Source organism: Amblyraja radiata, chromosome 4, assembly GCF_010909765.2.
Source record: "Amblyraja radiata isolate CabotCenter1 chromosome 4, sAmbRad1.1.pri, whole genome shotgun sequence".
Classification (NCBI taxonomy): domain Eukaryota; kingdom Metazoa; phylum Chordata; class Chondrichthyes; order Rajiformes; family Rajidae; genus Amblyraja; species Amblyraja radiata.
Genome location: NC_045959.1, coordinates 94,629,931 through 94,654,918, shown reverse-complemented (window position 1 = coordinate 94,654,918; position 24,988 = coordinate 94,629,931). Strand labels below are relative to the sequence as shown.

Genomic DNA, 24,988 nt, shown 5'->3' with positions numbered 1-24,988 from the left:
GTTGGAAATCTGAAATTAAAACAATATTCTAGAACAGAATGCAAGTCAAACAGCATTTGTGGAAACAGAAAATATGCCAACATCCCATGCAAGAGTCTTTTAACAATGAATCAAGGAGTTTAACAATAACCATACCCATGGTTACTGAAGTTAGTGTAATCATTATTCTAGAATTAACATGAAGAATGCCATTTTTTTCGTCCCTTGGGTGGGTGGTGGAGGGAATATATGTTGGAGGTGCAGAAACCTCCTTGACTCCACTCTGCACTGGGATTAGTTGTGGACCCATTGATGAGGTTACAGCTTCCATGTCATTGTGGAGCATACAGCAGATGGTGATAGATTTGTGAGGAAGGCCGACTTTAAAGCGTCTCCTCACTGTGTTAGATCAGAGGGGACCGTGCGTTGCATTGATGCTCTGCATGCAGTTCAATTTATGAGAGATGTCACCATGCCCAAGGCAACCTTCCCCCTATGTATTGCTACACTCGATCTGGTAACTTTAGAACACAGTCGGGGTCAAGGAAAGAGTGTTCACGTCGTGGCCCTGTTTCCACCAATCTTTCCACCACTAGAACCGCAAGACTGTTTTCAGCTCTGGCTGAACAATTTCTAATCTTGTGATGTGGACTTGATAAGAACACAGTACAGTACATCAGAGGAACATGACCTTCAACTCAAGATGTCTGTGCTGAACATGATGTTAAGTTAAACTAAACTCTTCTCCCTGCTCGTACTCCATATCCCTTCCAGCATATTAATGCGCCTATCTAAAAGCCCTTACATGCCACTATTGTGTTGCTTCCATTATCCTCTCCTGGCAGTGCATTCCCGACATCTACCACTCTCTGTGTAAAAAAAAAACTTGCCCTGCACATCTCCTGTAAACTTTCCCCCTTAAAATTGTACCCTCTAGTATCTGACATTTTCACACTGGGGGAAAAAGTCCTGAATGTCTACCTTAAATATGATCTCTTTCTTGCTCTCTCTATCCAACTCCATAATAATGCCTTTATTGTCATTATATTTAGAAATACAACAAAGTTACGAGAGCTACTCCTGATCAGTGCAACCAAAACAAGTCCAAACAAGACAAAGTCACATCCAATACATTCAATACGTTATTTTGCACGGAGATTATTACACTTAAATTTAGTAATTACTTTAAAATAATTTTTTTTAAAAGAGGTAATATTAACTGTGGTCTGTTTTATAGTGGAATTGTAGTGGAAATATATCTCTCTATCTCTATCTTATATCTATTTAAAAAAAAATATATATATATAATCTCTCTCTGAGGTCAGGATAGTGGGGGGAGGGGGGATAGGGGGAGGTGAGGACTGGGGGATAGAGGGATAGGAGTGGTGGGGAGGGGTGAGGAGTTATGGAGGGAGGGAGGGAGTGACTGAGGGTAGGGGAAAGGAGAGGGAGGGACGGATTGGGGAGGAGAGGGGAAAGAAGAGGGAGGGTGAAGAGGAGAGGGAGGGAGTGCTGGGGGATGAGGTAAAATGAGCCGTGCCTGCACAGTTTGGGGCTATGCATGAGTGGTGCAATATTGCATTGGGGGGGACGGGTGAGTGGTGGAATATTGCGTTGGGGAACGGGTTGCGTTTGGGGACCAGGCCTCCCATGTGAAGGGGACCCAATGGGTCCCACTTAGTCTAGTATACACTATGTTATATTTAAGCCTCTGACGCTCCAGAAGAAACAATCCAAGTTTGTCCAATCTCTTCTTATGGTTATTACCCACAAATCCAGTTGGCATCCTGCTATACCTCAGCTGCGTCCTCTCCTAAGCCTCCACATCCTTCCTGTGTTTGCAGACATGCTCACTCACTCGGCATGAAAAAAATAAATACACTTTGCAAAGAATGAAGTTAATTTTTCACTGATTTTGTTTGCTAAGGTATAACATAACATAGGAATGAAGGTGAGTTTGAAAAAACAAAAAAGCACCATCTTTTCATCAATTTTATTGGCACTATTAATCAACATTAATCAAGTCTGAAGGAAGAAGTTTGATTTGAAATTCTGGTCTGGACACAATCAATAATCCTAATAAATACAAGTTCCTTGGCCTGTATTGTATTTTCAAATAGGAATGTTTTGAAAATTAAAGATATTTTCCTCCCTCTTCCATTTAAGAAATCAGAATGTCAATGATAAGCTAGCAACACATCATGTATTATCTTTGGTTAGTGAAGCAGCCTATTAAAATTTATGGGGCAAAACTCATAGCTACTAAATTCATGACTTTCCAAAATAGATTGAAAATGGTAAAGATTATTCATCACTGGTGGAAACTTGTTCTTGCTGTATGTTAATCCAGACAGTCCTGAACTTTTCCTGGTACTACCCCACTTTATTAAAGGAAGGGACTTCTTGTAGAGATACATGATGAGCTTGAAGCTAAGATTATTCTTGTGCTTCTAAACAGCGGAAGATCACTGGACAACAGCTGAGATTGGTAATCCAAGCTGGTTTTAATATTTCCTTATCCCATGTTTCATAAAACATGAACCTGGTGGTTCCCCTTTGGCTGAAAGTTTGTTATTGATAAATTACAAACTGGCATTCTCTGGAATGTATTCTCATCTATGTTAAGCAGACTTGGCCAATATTGTTGTGAATTTAGAAGAATGAGGGATGTTCACATTGACACATGCAAAACTGTATGGAAATTGGTAGGGTAGGTGCAGAGTTGATGTTTGCACTGGTTGGGGTGTCTAGATTATATCAGTGAGGAAGGTAGGTTTATATCTGCTGGGGTTCACAGGATTGAGAGGGGACACATAAGATCTTGAGGAGTCAACTTAAGATATTGGACATTCAAAATTGATGCGACAATTCTCCACCCAAAAGAGTTATGGAGACTCATGTGCTGTATAGTTATACCAGAGATCAATATTATTTTTATGAAGTCAATGGATTTGGATTAAGGCTCTGGGATAAGAGGTTGAATGGCCCATTCGCACTTCTACGTCTTATCATCTTACATGTTTGTGCTCTTCTATACTGAGTGTAAAAACTTGAACCCTCTAGCCTTAAGATAGAGGAGGGGTATTCCTTTGCCAATTGGTTGATTAGAGGTTGATCAAGCAGCATGTGCATACATTAAAGAAGATTTGGTGAGAATGATTATCAGATATTGTACAACTAGATCTTCCTTTATATAGGAACAATAATAATAACCAAAATACCACTGTTTAATATAATTAATGTATCTCCCCTATACCGAAAATATGAAATTAAAAACACAATCATACCCCAATAAATATTTCACCACCATATTATTATGAACAAGTTGCTAAATTGGATAACATTTTAACTATTTAGGAATATAGCATACCTTAAAATATACTCTAATAGTTAACCATATCTGTATAGAATCACAAATTTTAAAACATTCATTCATCCTTTCTCAAAAAGTCAGTGTTCTTATCATATAAAAATAAGTATCAAGACTTTTTAAATGACTTAATATTACAAGATTTGAGTTGATTACTTGGAGAAGGGAAGAAAAAGCAGGAGAGCTTTTCATTGTTCTTTTCTCAATAAGTGAGAATTATTTGTATCTACTGCCTTTTCCAGATTTTTCTGGGGTGGGGATAGGGGTGTTTGGCCTTCATGATCTGAGAGGCTAGCGAGGTCCCATCACAGGGCAACTCAGAGACAACCATATTGTTGTCGACCCAGAATCATATGTTGCCCAAGCCTCTGAAAATGGCAAATGGAGCAGTTAATTTTTCACAACCATCAGGCAGTTTAAAGGGATATCCACTGATTTAGGGTAAAATCAGATTTGCAGAGAATCACAGTTATATCTGAATTCACTGCATGTACTATTCAAATAACATAAAGAATACACTATTATTATATCTCTAAAATTTGACACATCTCCACCCAACTATTTAATCTTTCTTTGAACCATTGTTGAGGCTGGGACTTCCCAACGTTTAAGAAACAGTTGGACAGATACATGGATAGGACAGGTTTGGAGGGATATGGACCAAGCACGGCAAGGTGGGACTAGTGTAGCCAGGACATGTTGGCGGATGTGGGCAAGTTGGGCTGAAGGGCCTGTTTCCACACTGTATCACTCTATGACTCTTTCAGCCAATTCAGAGCAAAATTTATCATCATTTTTGATAAGACTCAGCTGGAGGAAATCAAAAATATTGTTCAAAGGAAAAGATATATTTTAAAAGGAGGTTTTTAAAAAATCCAGTACAATTTTCTGCCTCTCCTGATTTTTCTCTGTGTCCTTCTCCTGTTTTAAAAACTTATACCAGCAATTTTGGATACAGCAGTGACAAAGCAAGGCAAATAATTAACAAATAAAGCACAATATTTCTGACACATTGCTTGATTTAAGAGGTAGTGATCTGATAAGCATTATCCTTTCCTTATAATCAAATCCAGAGTGAACAGATACAATAAAATGAAAATATTATACTCTTCTTTTACCGAAATCCTCTGTCATTCCTAAAGATATTAAAGAAACTTTTGCTGCAAAGAATGTAAATGAAGATTAAGATAAATTTAAAATGGGCAGCTGAAATAATATTACTTGATATACATTACCACCCAAGTTCAAAATTGCCCCCATTGATTCTTACTCGGGTACAGTTACATAGACAGGAGTCCGTTACTTATTATGTGAGAAGCTACACTTTTTACATTATCATCATTTTTGGAATCTGGCTGTCATTAACAAGGCCAGCATTTTACTGGCCATCCCCAACCACCCTTAAAAAGACAGGAATAAGCGACATATTTTGGCAGAAGTTATTTGCATAGTTCTGTTGGACATAGTTCCAGGATGTTGACCCAGCAATAATAAAGTGCAGGTAAAATATTTCCAAGTCAAGATGGTGGGGAACCTGCAAATGGTGTTCTCATGTGCATGCTCCCCTTGGTATTAATGGTAGAGGTTGCGGGAGGTTTCATCATGTTAGCTTGGGTGAATTATTGATGTGCATTTAATTGGTTGTGCATGGGCCTTGGAAGAAATGAATGTTTAGTGTCTGAAGAAGCGTGCCTGTGTTGTGTCAAGCAGCTCAGTTACACACGGTGATTTCAGAAACTTGTGAGACCATTTTTTTGAGAATCCTTTACTCCATCCTTCTGGTAATCCTTACTGTGACAGGTCTTGGAATATAGTCTATATTTGGAGTCTAATTTTGGGCATGCAATCAATGTGATCTTGGAGGCGATTGAGTATAATTATGGTCACAATGCTGGAGATGTTGGTCCAGGAGAGAATGCTGATGTTTCTTCACTCATCCTGCCAGTGGATTTGGAGAACTTTTCCAGAGTCAGCATACTCGATAGCTCTCCATTGTGGGGCCTGCTGTAGGTAGTCCATGTCTCCAAAGTGTACAAATGTCAGTGACCACTGCTGCCACATGAGCATAATGCCAGCTTTGAGGTCTTAATCTCCATGTTTTCCTCAGCCAACTGCTGTACATGGTGAGTTGAAGTTGAAGGCTGGCCGTCTTCGAGCTGCGGCGGCGTTCGGGCAGCGGCACGACTCGGCGCTCCGGTGAGGATGGACGGCGCGGGGCTGAGACACTCCTGTGTGGGTGGCCCGGCTCCCGGCTGGAAGGCGCTCCCGTGTGGGTGGCCCGGCTCCCGGCTGGAAGGTGCTCCCATGTGGGACCCCGGCTCCCGGCTGGAAGGTGCTCCCGTGTGGGCGGCCCGGCTCCCGGCTGGAAGGTGCTCCCGTGTGGGCGGCCTGGCTCCCGGCTGGAAGGCGCTCCCGTGTGGGCGGCCCGGCTCCCGGCTGGAAGGTGCTCCCGTGAGGACGGCCCGGCTCCCGGCTGGAAGGTGCTCCCGTGGGGGCAGCCCGGTGCGGGGCTGAGACGCTCCCGTGTGGGCGGCCCGGTGCGGGTCGGAGACGGTGGTTCGGTGGCTGAGGCGGCGTTCTGGCGGCGGTGACCTGAATCCGGGGCTCGCCCGCGGGCCAGTGGATGACATCGTCGGGAGCTCGCGGGTCACAGGTTGATGCCTGTTTTCCGGAGCTCACGTGGCAACAGCTGCGTCCGCTGGACTGGAGGGCGGCAGCTTCGACCACCCCCGGGCCGCGGAGCTTGAACCGCGGGACTGACTTACCATCGCCCGGTGGGGTATCGCCTCAGCACAGAGGGAGAAGAGGAGGGAAGAGACAGCAACCCTAAGACTTTTGCCTCCATCACAGTGAGGAGGTGCTTGGTGAACTCACTGTGGTGGATGTTAATTTGTGTTTATTGTGTGTTGTTTATTATTACATGTATGGCTGCAGGCAACGACATTTCGTTCAGACCGAAAGGTCTGAATGACAAATAAAGGATTCAATTCAATTCAATTCAATTCAATTCAACAGTGATGTTCCCATCACATGCCAGAGATTATCTTTATTTCACACTAATCAATAGAACAGCCATGAGCTATATGACTAAATCAAACAGCCTATTTTCAAACTGAGTTATCTGGGTGATTTTAATTTATGAGGTAATTTCACAGATCATTATTATTCAAAGGTAACAACAAAGTGGTCCACAGATAATGTAATTGCTTAGAGGTAATCAATAATTATATATAAAGAATTATTAGAACATTAAAGGAAATCTATAATATAGGTCTGTTTTATAATGCAAGGTCGAAATCAAAATTCAGAATGAACGCACCACTTCATCCTCCCCTTTTCAACCTCAAAACCTGAATTCTTAGCCATTATTATTTTTCACTCAATCTCATATTAAGCTTCAACTAAAAAATAATTATCTAAAAGCCGTTGAATCTGGTATGAATTCTTGGCAGGTTGACTCCCGATAACATACTTTAATTTAGAAAATTTCTTGTTCACCAGCAGTCCTGCAATATTTACTTTGGACCTACATTAATGACAACATCCTTCCACTTGCAGTAAATCTGGTTAGGTTTAGTTAACAACTTCCTACTTCTTTGGTTTTAGGATTAACTTAACCCAAAAGACCCAGTGAATTAAGCATAGGTAATAATTTGATGTCAATTCATTTTAACTGAAAATTGTTATAATACCCCATAATATTCCTGAGATAACGTTAATAAAATCTGAACGTGCTTTTAATTTGACATGGACATGACAAAAATGCATAAACAGCCATCCAAATTATTAATATGCATCAAATTGAATTTAACCACTTTGAAGCATGTATTTACATATTTAGCCCAGCTATTCAAAGTTAAATGCAGGGGAGATATTTTCTCCTCTTTGATTATCTATACTGTATCACACAACAACTTCATTTTCTTTTACAGCCTTTCTATGGCAATTTTGTCTCTTAAAATGTGCAGCATTTAGATTTGTACTTTATGGAAGTGCAGTTTTCTGTTCAAGAGGTAGTGATTTTAACTTGAATTCAGTCGGATTTGGATATTCCCCCAAGACTGTTTCAGTTCTAGCAAATTCATGACTTGTCTTCTGGTTGGAAGATGGGTCCTGATCCGAAATGCAGAAACAAGAAATTGTAGATGCGGTTTGCAAAAGGCACATAAGCTGTCCATGTTCTCTAGAAATGATGTGTGACCCGCTGATGAACTCCAGCACTTTCTGTCTTTTCCTGATACAAAATGTCTGTCCATTTCCATTCACTGGTGCTGCCTGAGCCATTGAGTTCCTCCACCAGTTTGGTTTTTGGTCAAGATTACAGTGCCTGCAGTCTCTTATATTTCTTTTGGTTTACTTTGACACTTAGTGGCATTATTTCCATCAGATGTAAATCAAAATACTAGTGGAAGTTTTTATAACTTCAGAAGTTGAATTCTGTTGGAATTGGGGGATATTATTCCATGATGCTAAGAATACATGGTAATGTTACCATAGTTCAAATCTGGTCTATGAGCAACAACAGGCTATTCAAAATGTGCTGGAATCACAGTAATAGTCATAATGCTATCCTCATCCAATGCCTGTGTGTACACATATTATTGCCAAGGTAATTCAAAAGTTATTTCAGGACTAAAGCAAGAGGACCTTCTGGGACATTCTAACTAGTTATCCTGCATAGATTGGTTAAATATGCACAAACCAGCAAAGAATCGAGAACCTTTCGAGACAGACAATTAAAATTTACTGTCCTTTTGAGTGTTACATTTACCCAGCAACACACATGGTTAAGTAAATCAGTCTCTATCATGCTGCTTGAATGAAAGCACCAAGAAGTTAAACTAATTTAAATCAATCAGCATTCTTGAACATATATGAATGTAGGTTAATTGGCCTCTGTAAATTGCCACACGTGTGGAAGGAGTGGATGGGAAAGTGGGATAACATAGAATTAGTGTGACTGGGGGATTGGCAGTCGGCGTGGACTCAGTGGGCTGAAGAGCCTGTTTCCATGTTGTATCTCTCAACTAAACTAAACTACACCAAACTTTTAGTATCAACGTTGAAATGTTGAATGAGATGTTAAACCAACGTCCTAATGGAATGTCTCATCTGAATGGAAAATATTCCATGGTAGTGTATTTTACTGTGGAGGAGAATAATCCTTCCTGGTCACACCTTGGGCAAAGTTATTTATGGAACATGCAAATGTTTGCTCTATTTCTGACATCTTAAAAGTGACTATGTTTCAAAAGTACTTCACTGTATGCTTTAAAGCACTTTGAGATAATAAGGTGCTGCACACATGCTCATATCTACCTAACTCAAAATTAAGAATGGCACTTCACTCTATGATAATATTTTAATCTACCACAGGTAATCAAGTTTGCTCCCCCTCACCTTGCACACTGAGTTGGCAATCTTCCTTCACCAAAGAGGAGGAGAAATGAGATGAGTGTGGTTAGAGTTAGATGTGTTCCCGGTCGACACAGGTGCACTATATGATACTATCAATAATTTTGTACTTATTCGCTAGCAAATGAGAACTGGATTTAGTTGGATCCAGATGATAGTACATGTGTAAAAACTGGAGAAAAATATTCAGTTGTTGTAAGGAATGGTCATCTAAGGATAGACTTAAGGCACATTACTAGAAGGGAATAGTTTTCTTTTACATTTGCTGTCCTGAGTTTAAAGTAGTGTTCTACTCCCAACACCTAAATGATAATAGATATTTTATAGTATGTAGTGTTTGCCTGGATATCAGTCACAGTCTTGCAGGCTTAAACACCTTTAAAAAAATAAATTTTGTTATCTTTGGCAAGTGTCTTGGTAACATTGGCTTCGAAGTCTCCATCATGAACTCCTGTCACACGGAAAGCTCCTGCACCAGCATTCTTCTCCCAGTAATGATGCCAGTGCCCCAAATTGTTGGCACCAAATCCATAAACATCCACCTGCAATCCACAGAGGTCACAGATGTTAGAATAATAATGTAACCAAGAAGTATCATAAGATAACAAGTGATAGGAACAGAATTAGGCCATTCGGCCACTCAAGTCTACGCCGCCATTCAATCATGGCTGATTAGCCACGATCATATTGAATGGTTGTTCTGGCTCGAAGAGCCGAATGGCCTACTCCTGCATCTATTTTCTATGTTTCTATATCTATGTTTCTATCTATCTCTCCCTCCTAACCCCATTCTCCTGCCTTCTCCCCATAACCGCTGCCACCCGTACTAATCAAGAATCTATCTATCTCTGCCTTAAATATATACACTGACTTTGCTTCCACAGCCTTCTGTAGCAAATAATTCCACAGATTCACCACCCTCTGACACAAGAAATTCCTCCTCGTCTTCTTACTAAAAGAACGTCCTTTAATTCTGAGGCTATGAACTCTAGTCCTAGGCTCCGCCACCAGTGAAAACATCCTCTCCACATCCACTCTATCCAAGCCTTTCACTATTCTGTATCGTTTAATGAGGTCCACCCTCATTCTTCTACACTCCAGCGAGTAGAAGCCCAGTGCCGTCAACTGCTCTTCATATGTTAACCTACTCATTTCTGGCATCATTCTTGTAAACCTCCTCTGGATCCTCTCCAGAGCCAGCACATAATTTCTCAGATATAGTGCCCAAATTTGCTCACAATAAGGCCTGACCACAATAAAGCCTGACCAGCACCTTATAGAGCTTCAGCATTGCATCCCTGTTTTTGTATACAAGCCCTCTCGTCATAAATGCTAGCAATGCATTTGCTTTCTTTACTACCGATTCAACTTGCAGCTTAACGTTTTAATCGATATCCTCCTATGTTTCCCTTTGTTCTCTAAAGCATAATGCTTGCAGTAACTCCTGCTAAACAACTGATTTTTAGGATGAGACTGCCTTCTAGACATTAGCATCAATAATGTATTAAGCTTTGGGAAAAGAGGTGGAAGGCAATGTCCTTTTTTTGAACTTATCTGATATTCATATTCATTCCAACACGAGTAATCAACTAAAGCAATCTTCACTGAATATGTGCAGATACAAGTAAAGCCCATGGTTGTCACTCGTATTAGTTAACAAGGTGGACTCTGCATTATGACTTTGAAAGTGATCAAACTTTCTTCATTTTACATCAGAAACCACATTTACCTCATCGCAGACATGAAGGGCAAAAACTGTGACCAGCATTCCAGTCGATGAGTATCTCCCATGATGTTCATTCCAGTTGTCATAAACATACATAAAAAAATGTGGGCTCAAAACCAACACCTGAAAATACAAAGTTCAAGAAGATTTAGAAGAGATTTATTTTTGGTCTGGAGAATCTATTTTTTTTAAACTGCATATGCCAAATTTCCAAAATAAAAACAGAAAATGTAAGAAACGCTCAACTGGCCAGACAGCACCTGTGGAAAGAGAAGAGATCACGTTCATCAAAAATGGGAAAAATAGAGTTTCAGATGCAGACAGGGTGGGGGGACTGGACAGGATGAAGTGAATATTTCTGATAGAAGCTGGATAGGCTGGGTCGTTTTTATTTTGAAGTGTATGAGATTAGGGAGGGGGTGATTTTATAGAGATATCTAAAATTACGAGGAGAATAGATAAGGTGAATAGTCACAGTCATTTCCTCAGGTAGACAAGTCTAAAACTAGAGTGCATAGCTTTAAGGTGAGGTAGGAAAGATTTAAAAGGGACCTGAGCGGCAATGTCCATGGCATCCTTGACATCTGCACTAATGTTCCAGATATCAACCACTCACCGTATAAAACATTTTCCACTCCAATCTATCTATACATAATTAAACTCTGATCTTGTTATCTTCCAGTTTGTGCAGTCTTTCTATTTGTGCAAAAACGGTTCGCGATAGCGCATGCGCCGATCGATCTCTTCTCCTGCAGTTCAGCGCCACGCGGATTAGTCTCTTCCCCTGTCACTCACTAGGACGGTCCCCCCCCTTCCTGTGTCATCACGTCTTTACTGGAGCTGAGGATGGACGGCGGAGTTTTCCAACTGGACATAATTTTCAGAGGGATCCCAAGCAGCCCAGCCCCAAGCAGCCCAGCGTCGGAGACCCAGCATCGGAGACCCAGCCCAGCATCGGAGACCCAGCTCAGCATCGGAGGTCCAGCATTAGAGACCTAACCCAGTGTCGGAGACCCTGCCCAGCCCAGCCCAGCATGGGAGACCCAGCCCAGCCCGGAGTCGGAGATGTCACTGATATCGTCAAACGGAAAGTGGAGACTCTAACCCCGACAGAGGTGAAAGACCAGTGACCAGCGCCGCTGTGAGTCCCCATCACACCGCCAATTCCAGCCACTACCCCTCTGATACCTCTCGCTGGCTCCTCCCCCCTCCCCCGTGAAACCCCCCTCTCGCCCATGGCTCTTCCCCGCCTTTTCTCTGAGCTCACTCCCCCCTCCCCCCCTCCTGCCCACGCACCCCTCTCCCCCCACAACTCCTCCCCACACACCCCTCTCCCCCCACAACTCTGCCCCCGCCCACACACCCCTCTCCCCCACAGCTCCCCCAGGAGTGGGGGAGGTTGAGAGTGGGGAATAGAGGGAGATGAAGGCAGTGGGGGCGGTGAGGATGGATAGTGGGGGTATAGGGGGAGGAGAGTAGTGGGGGAGGTGGGGGATAGAGGGATAGGAGGAATGTATGGAGGGGAGAGGAGTTATGGATGGAGGGAGGGAGTGACTGAGAATAGGGCAAAGGAGAGGGAGAGAGAGGTGAGAGGGGGATTGGGGAGGGGAGGAGGAGAGGGGAAAGAAGGGGGAGGAGGGAGAGATAGTGCTAGGGATGAGAGGAAATTAGCTTCGCCTGTGCAGTTGGGGGCTATGGGTGAGTGGTGGAATATTGCGTTGGGGGACTAAGCCTCCTGTGTGACACGGACCCAACGGGTCCCACTTAGTCTATTCTCCATTAAAACACATTATTCTCCCCCATATCTAGTCTACATTCTAACCTACCTCCTTTCATGCATATGGCAATAAACCTGCACCGCTAATATCAAGTGCAAGTTTGTTGTCATATGCACGAATATGAGGCATTGGCACTATGGAAAACCGTGCTTGCAGCAGGCGCAAACGCACATGAAAAACTAATTAAATATCCAGCATCTGCAGTGATTTTCTGTTAGTTTTCTGATATTGTTAATCCATTTTAGCTGATTGCTATACAAGGAAGCACTGAATCCAGTGCATATTTTAGGAAGTGTTCTCTAGCTTTGAAATCAACAATGCAGCCATTCTGTCAGGAACCAGACCGGGTCACTCCAACAATACATGTTTTGTTTGAATGAACTTTAGCAATGCCCCACAGAATGTTGAGTGGGAACATAGAAACATAGAAACATGGAAAATAGGTGCAGGAGTAGGCCATTCGGCCCTTCGAGCCTGCACCGCCATTCAATATGATCATGGCTGATCATCCAACTCAGTATCCTGTACCTGCCTTCTCTCCATACCCCCTGATCCCTTTAGTCACAAGGGCCACATCTAACTCCCTCTTAAATATAGCCAATGAAATGGCCTCAACTACCTTCTGCGGGAGAGAATTCCACAGATTCACCACTCTCTGTGTGAAAAAGGTTTTCCTCATCTCGGTCCTAAAAGATTTCCCCCTTATCCTTAAACTGTGACCCCTTGTTCAGGACTTCCCCAACATCGGGAACAATCTTCCTGCATCTAGCCTGTCCAACCCCTTAAGAATTTTGTAAGTTTCTATAAGGTCCCCCCTCAATCTTCTAAATTCCAGCGAGTACAAACTGAGTCTATCCAGTCTTTCTTCATATGAAAGTCCTGACATCCCAGGAATCAGTCTGGTGAACCTTCTCTGTACTCCCTCTATGGCAAGAATGTCTAACACTGCCCCCCAGCTTCGTGTCATCCGCAAACTTGGAGATGTTGCATTCAATTCCCTCGTCCAAATCATTAATATATATCGTAAATAGCTGGGGTACCAGAACTGAGCCTTGCGGTACCCCACTAGTCACTGCCTGCCATTGTGAAAAGGACCCGTTTACTCCTACTCTTTGCTTCCTGTCTGCCAGCCAGTTCTCTATCCACATCAATACTGAAGCCCCAATACCGTGTGCTTTAAGTTTGTATACTAATCTATTATGTGGGACCTTGTCGAAAGCCTTCTGAAAGTCCAGATATAACACATCCACTGGTTCTCCCTTATCCACTCTACTAGTTACATCCTCGAAAAATTCTATAAGATTCGTCAGACATGATTTACCCTTCATAAATCCATGCTGACTTTGTCCAATGATTTCACCACTTTCCAAATGTGCTGCTATCCCATCTTTAATAACTGATTCTAGCAGTTTCCCCACTACTGACGTTAGACTAACTGGTCTATAATTCCCCGTTTTCTCTCTCCCTCCCTTTTTAAAAAGTGGTGTTACATTAGCTACCCTCCAATCCTCAGGAACTACTCCAGAATCTAAAGAGTTTTGAAAAATTATCACTAATTCATCCACTATTTCTGGGGCTACTTCCTTAAGTTCTCTGGGATGCAGCCTATCTGGCCCTGGGGATTTATCGGCCTTTAATCCATTCAATTTACCTAACACCACTACCCGGCTAACCTGGATTTCACTCAGTTCCTCCATCTCATTTGACCCCCGGTCCCCTGCTATTTCCAGCAGATTATTTATGTCTTCCTCAGTGAAGACAGAACCAAAGTAGTTATTCAATTGGTCTGCCATGTCCTTTTTCCCCCATGATCAATCCACCCATTTCTGACTGCAAGGGACCTACATTTGTTTTAACTAATCTTTTTCTCTTCACATATCTATAAAAGCTTTTGCAGTCAGTTTTTATGTTCCTTGCCAGTTTTCTTTCATAATCTATTTTCCCTTTCCTAATTAAGCCCTTTGTCCTCCTCTGCTGGTCTCTGAATTTCTCCCAGTCCTCTGGTAGGCTGCTTTTTCTGGCTAATTTGTACGCTTCATCTTTTGTTTTGATACTATCCCTGATTTGCCTTGTTATCCACGGATGCACTACCTTCCCTGATTTATTTTTTTGCCAAACTGGGATGAACAATTGTTGTAGTTCATCCATGCAGTCTTTAAATGCCTTCCATTGCATATCCACTGTCAACCCATTAAGAATCAATCGCCAGTCTATCTTGGCCAATTCACGTCTCATACCCTCAAAGTTACCTTTCTTTAAATTCAGGACCCTTGTTTCTGAATTAACGATGTCACTCTCCATCCTAATGAAGAACTCAACCATATTATGGTCACTCTTGCCCAAGGGGCCATGCACAACAAGACTGCTAACTAACCCTTCCTCATTACTCAATACCCAGTCTAGAATAGCCTGCTCTCTCGTTGGTTCCTCTACATGTTGGTTTAGAAAACTATCCCGCATACATTCCAAGAAATCCTCTTCCTCAGCACCCTTGCCAATTTGATTCACCCAATCTATATGTAGATTGAAGTCACCCATTATAACTGTTTTACCTTTGTTGCACGCATTTCTAATTTCCTGTTTGATGCCATCCCCAACTCCACTACTACTGTTAGGTGGCCTGTACACAACTCCCACTAGCGTCCCACTAACGAACGATGGAATAAGATGCGTTCTTCAGCCAAATTTATTTTCCAAAATGTGGCTTTAACAAGTTTAAAGTAAATTTCAATACTACTGTACCACTGAATAATACTACTGAAGCTGTCCCCTGAAAAAAAACAACTGGAGGAACTAGAAGCAACTATGGGGGAAAAGGCATCAACAGATAGCTTCATTGTATTGTAGTGTTACAATTTACTTTAAACTTGTTGAAGTCACCTTTGTCGACTTTTCGGGTTGAGACCCTTCATCAGAACATTTGTAATTATGATATTATGCAAATGCTAATTTGAACCAGGCCTGGAACATTGTAATCGCATTATCAATGGTCTCTAATAAATATAAACAGAAAATACTAAAAATGATACTTCAGGTATTCTGTGAAAAGAGAAACAGAAACAACATTTCAATTACCTTTCAAAAGAACAACCAATGATGTCCCCCCTCAACCTTCTAAACTCCAGCGAGTAGAGGCCCAATGACATCAAATGCTCATCATATGTTAACCCACTCATTCCTGGAATCATTCTCATAAACCTCCTCTGGACCCTCTGCAGCGCCAGTACATCCTTCCCCAGATATGCAGTCTGACCAGTACCTTATAAAGCCTCAGCATCCCTGTTTTTGGATACTAGTCCTCTCGAAATAAACGCTAGCATTGCGTTTGCCTTCCTTACTACCGATTCAACTTGCAAATTCACTTTTGAGAATCCTGCACTAGTACTCCCAAGTGCCTTTGCACCTCAGATTTCTGAATTCTCTCCCCACTTAGAAAATAGTCTACGCCTTTATTCCTACTATCAAAATGCTGGACTCCACACTTTATTACGCTGTATTCCATCTGCCACTTTTCACCCCACCCTCACAATCTGCCCAAGTCCTTCTGTAGAGTCCCTGCTTTGTCTGCACTACCGACTCCTCCACCTATCTTCGTATCATCTGCAACCTTGGACACAAAACCTTCAATCATCTAAATCATTGATATACAACGTGAATAGTAGCGGCCCCAGCACCGACCCCTGCGGAACTCTGCTAGTCACTGGCAGCCAACCAGAAAAAAAGTCCTCTTTAATGCCACTCTTTACCTTCGGCCATCCAGCCAACCTGCATTCCAGTGCATTCCAGACCACATTCCAGGTCCTCATCACTCACACCGGCCTTTTGTTTTGGTCTACTATTACCTTTAACCTCATGTCAGCCACCTTCCGTGTTAAGTTTCTGTGCTTTAAAGGGAAATTTAATGTCAAATATGCTTGCCCAGTATAGCATTTTTTTTTAACACGGACAGGGGAAAAGGTTTCTCCTTGGAATTCAGCCAGTCAAGTCCACAGAATGATATAGAGGGAGGGAGGGAGAAGAAGGAGGAGGAGATGATCAAACCAGCAAATGGTGGTTAGGGAAATAAACATACATTTCTGTGGTTATGTTGCCTCCCTAGTATCAGTGTTAGGATATCACTGGCAGGCTACAGATAATTCTGTCGGTATGGTTGAACAGCCAGAGACTGTGGTCCACTCTAGCATCAACGATAAAGATTGGGGATGCTGGCAGAGGGTAAAGAGTTAGAAAAGAGATTAAGAAGGCAAATCTCAGTGGTGTTAATATCAGATTTTTTTTCCAGTGTCACCTGCCACAGAGAATAGAAAGGGAAGGATAGAAACATAGAAAATAGGTGCAGGAGTAGGCCATTTGGCCCTTTGAGCCTGCACCGCCATTCAATATGAACATGGCTGATCATCCAACTCAGTATCCTGTACCTGCCTTCTCTCCATACCCCCTGACCCCTTTAGCCACAAGGGCCACATCTAACTCCCCCTTAGTCTATCCAGTCTTTCATCATATGAGAGTCCTTCCATCCCAGGAATCAGTCTGGTGAACCTTCTGTGTACTACCTCTAGGGCAAGAATGTCTTTCCTCAGATTAGGAGACCAAAACTGTATGCAATACTCCAGGTGTGGTCTCAGCAAGTCCCTGTACAACTGCAGTAGAACTTCCCTGCTTCTATACACAAATCCTTTTGACCCCCGGCCCCCTACTATTTCCGGCAGATTATCTATGTCTTCCTTAGTGAAGACAGAACCAAAGTAGTTATTCAATTGGTCTGCCATGTCCTTGTTCCCCATGATCAATTCACCTGTTTCTGAATGCAAGGGACCTACATTTGTTTTAACTAATCTTTTTCTCTTCACATATCTATAAAAGCTTTTGCAGTCAGTTTTTATGTTCCCTATCAGTTTTCTTTCATAATCTATTTTCCCTTTCCTAATTAAGCCCTTTGTCCTCCTCTGCTGGAATCTGAATTTCTCCCAGTCCTCTGGTAGGCTGCTTTTTCTGGCTAATTTGTATGCTTCATCTTTTGTTTTGATACTATCCCTGATTACCCTTGTTATCCGCGGATGCACTACCTTCCCTGATTTATTATTTTGCCAAACTGGGAGGAACAATTGTTGTAGTTTATACATGCGGTCTTTAAATGCCTTCCATTGCATATCCACCGTCAACCCTTTAAGAATCAATTGCCAGTCTATCTTGGCCAATTCACGTCTCATACCCTCAAAGTTACCTTTCTTTAAGTTCAGAACCCTTGTTTCTGAATTAACTATGTCACTCTCCGCCCTAATGAAGAACTCAACCATATTATGGTCACTCCTGCCCAAGGGGCCACGCACAACAAGACTGCTAACTAACCCTTCCTCATTACTCAATACCCAGTCTAGAATAGCCTGCTTTCTCATTGGTTCCTCTACATGTTGGTTTGGAAAACTATCCCTCGTACAGTCCAAGAAATCCTCTTCCTCAGCACCCCTGCCAATTTGATTCACCCAATCTATATGTAGATTGAGGTCACCCATTATAACGGTTTTACCTTTGTTGCACGCGTTTATAATTTCCTGTTTGATGCCATCCTCAACTCCACTACTACTATTAGGTGGCCTGTACATAACTCCCACTTGCGTTTTCTGCCCCTTAGTGTTTCGCAGCACTACCCATATCGATTCCATATCCTCCAAGCTAATGTCCTTCCTTTCCATCGCGTTAATCTCCACTGTAACCAGCAACGCTACCCCACCTCCTTTTCCTTTCTGTCTATCCCTCCTGCTTCTAGTATTTTTATTTTTTATAGAAAGCGAGAAAAAGAGAGGGTAGAAAGTTTCAAATAAAAAAGAAAGCAAAAAAAAAAAAAAAACACAACAGAAAAACAAGGGAGGTGGAATGGGTTACCTGTAATACATCAATGGAGATAGGTTCGTAGGTTATAAAGTATAGCTTTTCATCTGTTCCTGAGTTCAAGTTTCAGCTGGGTCCTCGTGCTGTGCCAATCTATCCCTTCAGATAGTTAATGAATGGAGCCCAAATTTTATGGAAAAGATCTTGTTTGTCCATTAAGACAAGTCTAATTCTTTCTAAGTATAGGGTCTCCGACATTTCCGTAATCCACATTTTAATTGTGGGGGTTGTAGGGCCTTTCCAAAATTTTTATATTAATATTTTTCCGGTTATTATACTGTAATTGAGGAAGTTTCTTTGGTTTGTTGTGAGTGTTAAGCTTTGTTCTGATATTCCAAGTATTATTAATTTTGTGTCTGGGTCCAGTTTTGTATTAATAACTTCTGAAGTTATTTCAAAAATATCTGTCCAGAAATGTTTAAGTTTTATACAGTTTGCAAACGTATGTGTTAAATTAGCCTCTAAATGTAGACATTTATCACAAATAGGAGAGATTTGTGGGAAGATTCTATTTAGTTTTATTTTAGAGAAGTGTAGTCTATGTAAGACCTTGAATTGTATTAAAGTATGTCTGGCATTTAATGAACATTGATGTATTTGTTGTAAACTTTCGTCCCACATATCTTTCGTGATAGGATGACCTATTTCATTTTCCCATTTGTATCTATATGGTTCGGTCGGTGGTACCTCGTTATTTAGTAGGGTGTTATAAATATAAGCTATTAGTTTTTCAGTATTAGGATGCTTGTTCAGACATTCATCAAGAATTTCTGATTCCCTATTCCTGTAAACCTGTGTATTAGATTTAACATAATCTCTAATTTGTACATATCTGAATAAATTATTTGAGTGCAGTCCATAATTCTGTTGTAACTCTTGAAATGAAAGAAAAGTGCCTTTCCCATAAAGATGTCCTATTTTTTTGATTCCATGATTTTTCCATTGTGTGAAACCTTTGTCCATAAAGGATGATTTGAATAAAGGATTATTTACAATGGGAAGGCAGAGTGGTATATTATTCAATTTTAAATCTTTTTTTATTTGTTTCCGAATTCGTATTCCACTATGTATTATGGGGTTTTCTTTATAGGTTTTTTTGTGCAGTTTTGTGGGGGCAAATATGATCGGTCCAATTTCAAAAGGTAGACAGTCTTCCTTTTCCATCATTAGCCAATCTGGTTGTTGATCCATTTCTTCCAGCCAAAAATTCATGTTTTTAATATGGACTGCCCAAAAATAAAATAAGAAATTTGGCAAAGCCAGACCTCCATTTATCTTTGATTTACATAAATGTTTTTTACTTATTCTATGATTCTTATAATCCCAGACAAAACTTGTAACAATGGAATCGACTTTTTTGAAAAAGGTTTTTGGGATATATATCGGAATTAATTGAAGTAGGTACAGCAGTTGCGGTAAAAAATCATTTTTATAGCATTAATTCTCCCAAGCATTGAAATGGGGAGTGTTTTCCAGTATTGAATATTCTTATGTAGTTTATTCAGTAAGGGTGGGAAATTTAGTTTAAATAAAGAGGTATATGTCTTAGTTACATAGATTCCTAAGTATTTAAATTTATCTTTAACTATTTTAAAAGGGGATTGTTGTATTGTATGTAAATTGAATTTTGTTATTGGCATGATTTCGCTTTTATTCCAATTGATTCTATATCCCGAAAACTGACCAAATTGAGTTATTAGATTTAATAGGTTTGGAATACTAGTTTCTAATTTTGTAATATATATTAGTATATCATCTGCATATAAGGAGATTTTATTCCTTGTGTCTCTAGTATTGTATCCAAATATTCCTGGATGGTTTCTAACGCTTTCTGCTGGGGGTTCGAATGCAAGAGCAAATAATAGTGGGGATAGTGAGCATCCTTGTCTACAGCCTCTAGAGAGATTAAATTTAGTTGATAACATTTTGTTTGTTAATATTCTAGCTGTTGGGTTAGAATATAACAATTTAACCCATGTACAGTACTTCTCCCCTAGTTGAAATTTTTCCATCACCGAAAATAAATATGGCCATTCTACCTGGTCAAATGCTTTTTCAGCATCTAGCGAGATAATTGCTAGCTCTGCGTTAGGGATTCTATTGGAGTATATAATATTAAATAATCTTCTCAGATTAAAAAATGAATACCGTTTGGGGATAAACCCTGTTTGGTCGGGATGTATTAATTTGCTGATCACTAAGCTCAATCTATTAGATAGAATCTTAGTTAATATTTTCTGATCAGTATTTAAGAGGGCTATAGCTCTGTATGAACCTGGGTCTTCAAGATCCTTGTCCGTTTTTGGTATAAGTATGATTGTAGATTCATTTAGAGTTTCTGGGAGTTTCTGTTGAATATGCATATTTGTACATTGTTTGTAGGCGTGGGGAAAGCAAATCATAAATTTTTTTATAAAATTCCGAATTTAGACCATCGGGTCCTGCCGACTTTCCGTTTTTTAAGGACTTTATTGATTCTTCAATGTCTTTTATCGTAATTTCAGCCCCTAGCAATTCTCTCTCTTTTTGATCTAGACCCGCAAACTTACAATTCTGTAAAAATGTTTCCATTCCCGTTGATTGTTCTGTTATTTTAGATGAATACAATTTTTGGTAGTATTGTAGAAATCTATCATTAATATCTTTAGGCAGTGTTAATGTTTCTCCCTTATCTGTTCTAATTTTGTATATTGTTTTTTCCCCGTCCAATTTGCGAAGTTGACGCGCTAATAGTTTTTGTGGTTTGTCACCAAATTCAAAATTTAATTGTTTTGTATATTGATAAAGTTTTATAACTTGGTCTGAATAAATCTTGTTTAATTTATATTTCAATACTGCAATTTTATTGTGTTTTATCGTGGATGGTGCTGCTGCATTTTCTGTGTCTAATTGCTTTATTTCCATTTCCAGTTTCTGTTGTTTGGCCCTATTCTCTTTATTTAAAAATGATTGGGAAGAAATTAATGCTCCTCGTACAAATGCTTTAAATGTTTCCCAAAGAAGGGAGGCAGAGATTTCAGGGCTATCGTTAGCCTCAAAAAAATTTAAATCTGTTTTACTAGATATTCATTACATGACTTATCTTTTAAGATTTGGGGATTAAATCTCCATTGTGACTGTGTCTCTGCCATTCCGTTTACTTTGATCATAAATGTTAATGGGGCGTGGTCTGAGATTATGATGTTATGATATTGTGAGTTATAGGTGAATGGGATAAGTTTTGAATCTACTAAAAAATAGTCTATCCTTGAGTAAGTTTTATGTACTGATGAGTAAAATGAATATTCTCGGCCCGATGGATTTTCAATTCTCCAAACGTCCTTAATATTAGTAGTATTAATGTATGAATTTAAAAATTCACTTGATCGAGATTTTAGTTTTCTTTGAGTTGATGATCTATCCAAACAAGCATCCAATGTACAATTTAAATCTCCACCGATTATTAAGTTTTGTTGTGTACCTTCCGGGATATTGTTAAGAATTCTCTTAAAAAACAGAGGGCTATCAAAATTTGGTCCATACACATTGAGGAGAGTCACCTTTTTTAAGTATAACTCCCCTATTATTACAATATATCTGCCTTCAATGTCTTCTATCGTTGATATATGTTTAAAGGGTATACCTTTACGAATTAATATTGCCACACCTCTTGATTTATGTGAGAATGAAGAATGGTACGCTTTAGCAATCCATTTTGCTTTCAATCTGTGTTGTGCTTCCTTTTTAAGATGTGTCTCCTGGAGAAATATTATATCTGTTTTCAATGATTTTAAATGAGCTAACACTTTGCCTCTCTTGATAGGTTCATTAATTCCCTTAACATTCCAACTACAGAATTTAATTCCCTCACCCCCAATTTTTATATTCATGTCTTGCATCTTGTGATTAAGTGGTAGAGCAGATGATTCAGCACACTCAACCCTACCTTATACTTGAACTTCAGGTAGATGAATTTTAGGTCACGTCTGTTTTCCATCCGAACGTATCTCCTTAAATAAAATATGCAATTCCATTCCAAATACAAAATATAATGTGATATAAGATAAAAAAGGTGATAGCTAATAGGGTTAGTAAAGTGTGGAAAGTAAAAAAGAAAAGCAACTACAACTACAATTAGTGCAGTTAGTGATAGCCACCCTAATGTGGCTAAGCATCTATGGACTTCCGTAGCTTTTGGTTTATAAAAATACTAGCTCCGTACTTTCCTTGAAAGGAAAGTTTCCAATTCGATGCATACAATTTGTGGGGGGGAAAGAAATATTGATTATATTCCATTAATGGTATAATTAGTAGTCTCAAATTGAAATATTAGTTTTGTATAATATAAACATTTATCAAAGAATAATCAAAAACGAAAACATCAGAGAGAGGGCCATCAAACATTTCTCATTATAAAATACCTGAATCATACTTTACTTATATTTCATACTTTTAATTAATTCTTAAATAATCTAAATAATCTTAATATCATTAGTTAGTGTTAGTTAATATTCTAGATTATTAATATTTGTTAGAGGTTAGTACTAGAATGTTAGTATTATATATCCGTTGCAGGGAATATACCCAATTCTTATTGCGAATTTTAGGCAACTCTTAAATATAATAGTTTAAAGTTTAGAGTTCCATATCTTCTCTGCGAGATAGCAGTGTCCAAGTAGGTGTTATGAGTTGAATATTTTTCAATCTTTGATCTTGTCCTCGACTTCTTGGCAAATTCAAATGCTTCCGTGTGCTTGATGAAGAAGTATTCCTTCTTCTCGTAACTGACTCTCAGTGTTGCGGGGTATAACAGTCCATATCTCAGATTCTTTATGTTCTTCAGTATTCTTCTTGTTTCTGTGAACAACACTCTTTTCTTAGCAACTTCCACGGGGTAATCTCTGAATACGCTAATCTTGTCTCCTTCATATACAAGATTTCTGCTTTTGCCAATTTTCCTCATCATGTCATCCAATACATGGTCATATTGGACCTTTACTATCATTATTCTTGGTCGGTCGCCCACCTTTGGGCGACCCACTCTGTGCGCTCGGGCAAGTAATGGCGCCTGCTCCAGGTTCAAAATTGTTTTCAGTACTTCTGCAGCAAATTCACAAATTCACAAATTCACAAATTCAAAGTCCTCTGGTAGGCCGCTTTTTCTGGCTAATTTGTATGCTTCAGCTTTTGTTTTGATACTATCCCTGATTTCCCTTGTTATCCGCGGATGCACTACCTTCCCTGATTTATTATTTTGCCAAACTGGGAGGAACAATTGTTGTAGTTCATCCATGCGGTCTTTAAATGCCTTCCATTGCATATCCACCGTCAACCCTTTAGGAATCAATTGCAAGTCTATCTTGGCCAATTCACGTCTCATACCCTCAAAGTTACCTTTCTTTAAGTTCAGAACCCTTGTTTCTGAATTAACTATGTCACTCTCCGTCCTAATGAAGAACTCAACCATATTATGGTCACTCTTGCCCAAGGGGCCACGCACAACAAGACTGCTAACTAACCCTTCCTCATTACTCAATACCCAGTCTAGAATATCCTGCTTTCTCATTGGTTCCTCTACATGTTGGTTTAGAAAACTATCCCTCGTACAGTCCAAGAAATCCTCTTCCTCAGCACCCCTGCCAATTTGATTCACCCAATCTATATGTAGATTGAGGTCACCCATTATAACGGTTTTACCTTTGTTGCACGCATTTATAATTTCCTGTTTGATGCCATCCTCAACTCCACTACTACTATTAGGTGGCCTGTACATAACTCCCACTTGCGTTTTCTGCCCCTTAGTGTTTCGCAGCACTACCCATATCGATTCCATATCCTCCAAGCTAATGTCCTTCCTTTCCATTGCGTTAATCTCCACTGTAACCAGCAACGCTACCCCACCTCCTTTTCCTTTCTGTCTATCCCTCCTGAATATTGAATATCCCTGGATGTTCAGCTCCCAGCCTTGGTCACCCTGGAGCCATGTCTCCGTGATCACAACTATAACATATTCATTAATAACTATCTGCACATTCAACTCATCCACCTTATTATGAATGCTCCTTCCATTGAGACACAAAGCCTTCAGGCTTGTTTTTACAACACTCTTACCCCTTATACAATTATGTTGAAAAATGGCCCTTTTTGATTTTTGCCCTGGATTTGTCTGCCTGCCACTTTTACTTTTCACCTTGCTACCTATTGCTTCTACCCTCATTTTACACCCCTCTGTCTCTTTGCTCATGCTCCCTTCCTCCTGCCACATTAGTTTAAATCCTCCCTGACAGCATTATCAAACATTCCCCTAAGGACATTGGTTCTATTCCAGCCCAGGTGCAGACCGTCCTGTTTGTACTGGTCCCACCTCCCCCAGAATTGGTTCCAATGCCCTAGAAATTTGAATCCCTCCCCCTTGCACCATTTTTCAAGCCACGTATTCATCTGAAATATCTTCCTATTTCTACTCTGACTAGCACGTGGCACTGGTAGTAATCCAGAGATTATTACCTTTGAGGTCCTACTTTTAAGTTTATCTCCTAGCTCCCTAAATTCACCTTGTAGGACCTCATCCCGTTTTTTACCTATATCGTTGGTGCCAATGTGCACCACGACAACTGGCTGTTCACCCTCCCCCTCCAGAATGTTCTGCAGCCGACAGATAAAAGAGATATTTTCAAAGCTCGAGAGATGAAGCAGGGGGGGACAATTAAAGTAATATGGACAGTGGAGAGGCAAAGCAAGGTAGGTTTTCAAAGGAGAGAGAATGTCACAGAATGGACTGGGGAAGATAAATAGATAACTTTTTTCCACAAAGGATATAAAATGTTCTAATATATATTTATAGTACAGGTC

The 24,988-nt window shown here is 40.3% G+C and overlaps 1 protein-coding gene across 2 annotated transcripts in view; it reads right to left on the bottom strand.

The window, feature by feature from the left end:
• Nucleotides 1–8,315: 8,315 nt before the first annotated feature.
• LOC116972375 (CMP-N-acetylneuraminate-beta-galactosamide-alpha-2,3-sialyltransferase 1-like) overlaps nt 8,316–24,988 on the bottom strand; it is a 98,256-nt gene continuing 81,583 nt past the window's right edge. For both annotated transcript variants that reach the window (XM_033019966.1, XM_033019967.1), the window contains 2 exons: nt 10,494–10,613; nt 8,316–9,306 (listed from right to left, as the gene is read on the bottom strand). In XM_033019966.1, coding sequence (XP_032875857.1) covers nt 9,133–9,306; nt 10,494–10,613 — 294 coding nt within the window. In that variant the 3' untranslated portion in view covers nt 8,316–9,132. The remainder of the gene's footprint in view (nt 9,307–10,493; nt 10,614–24,988) is intronic.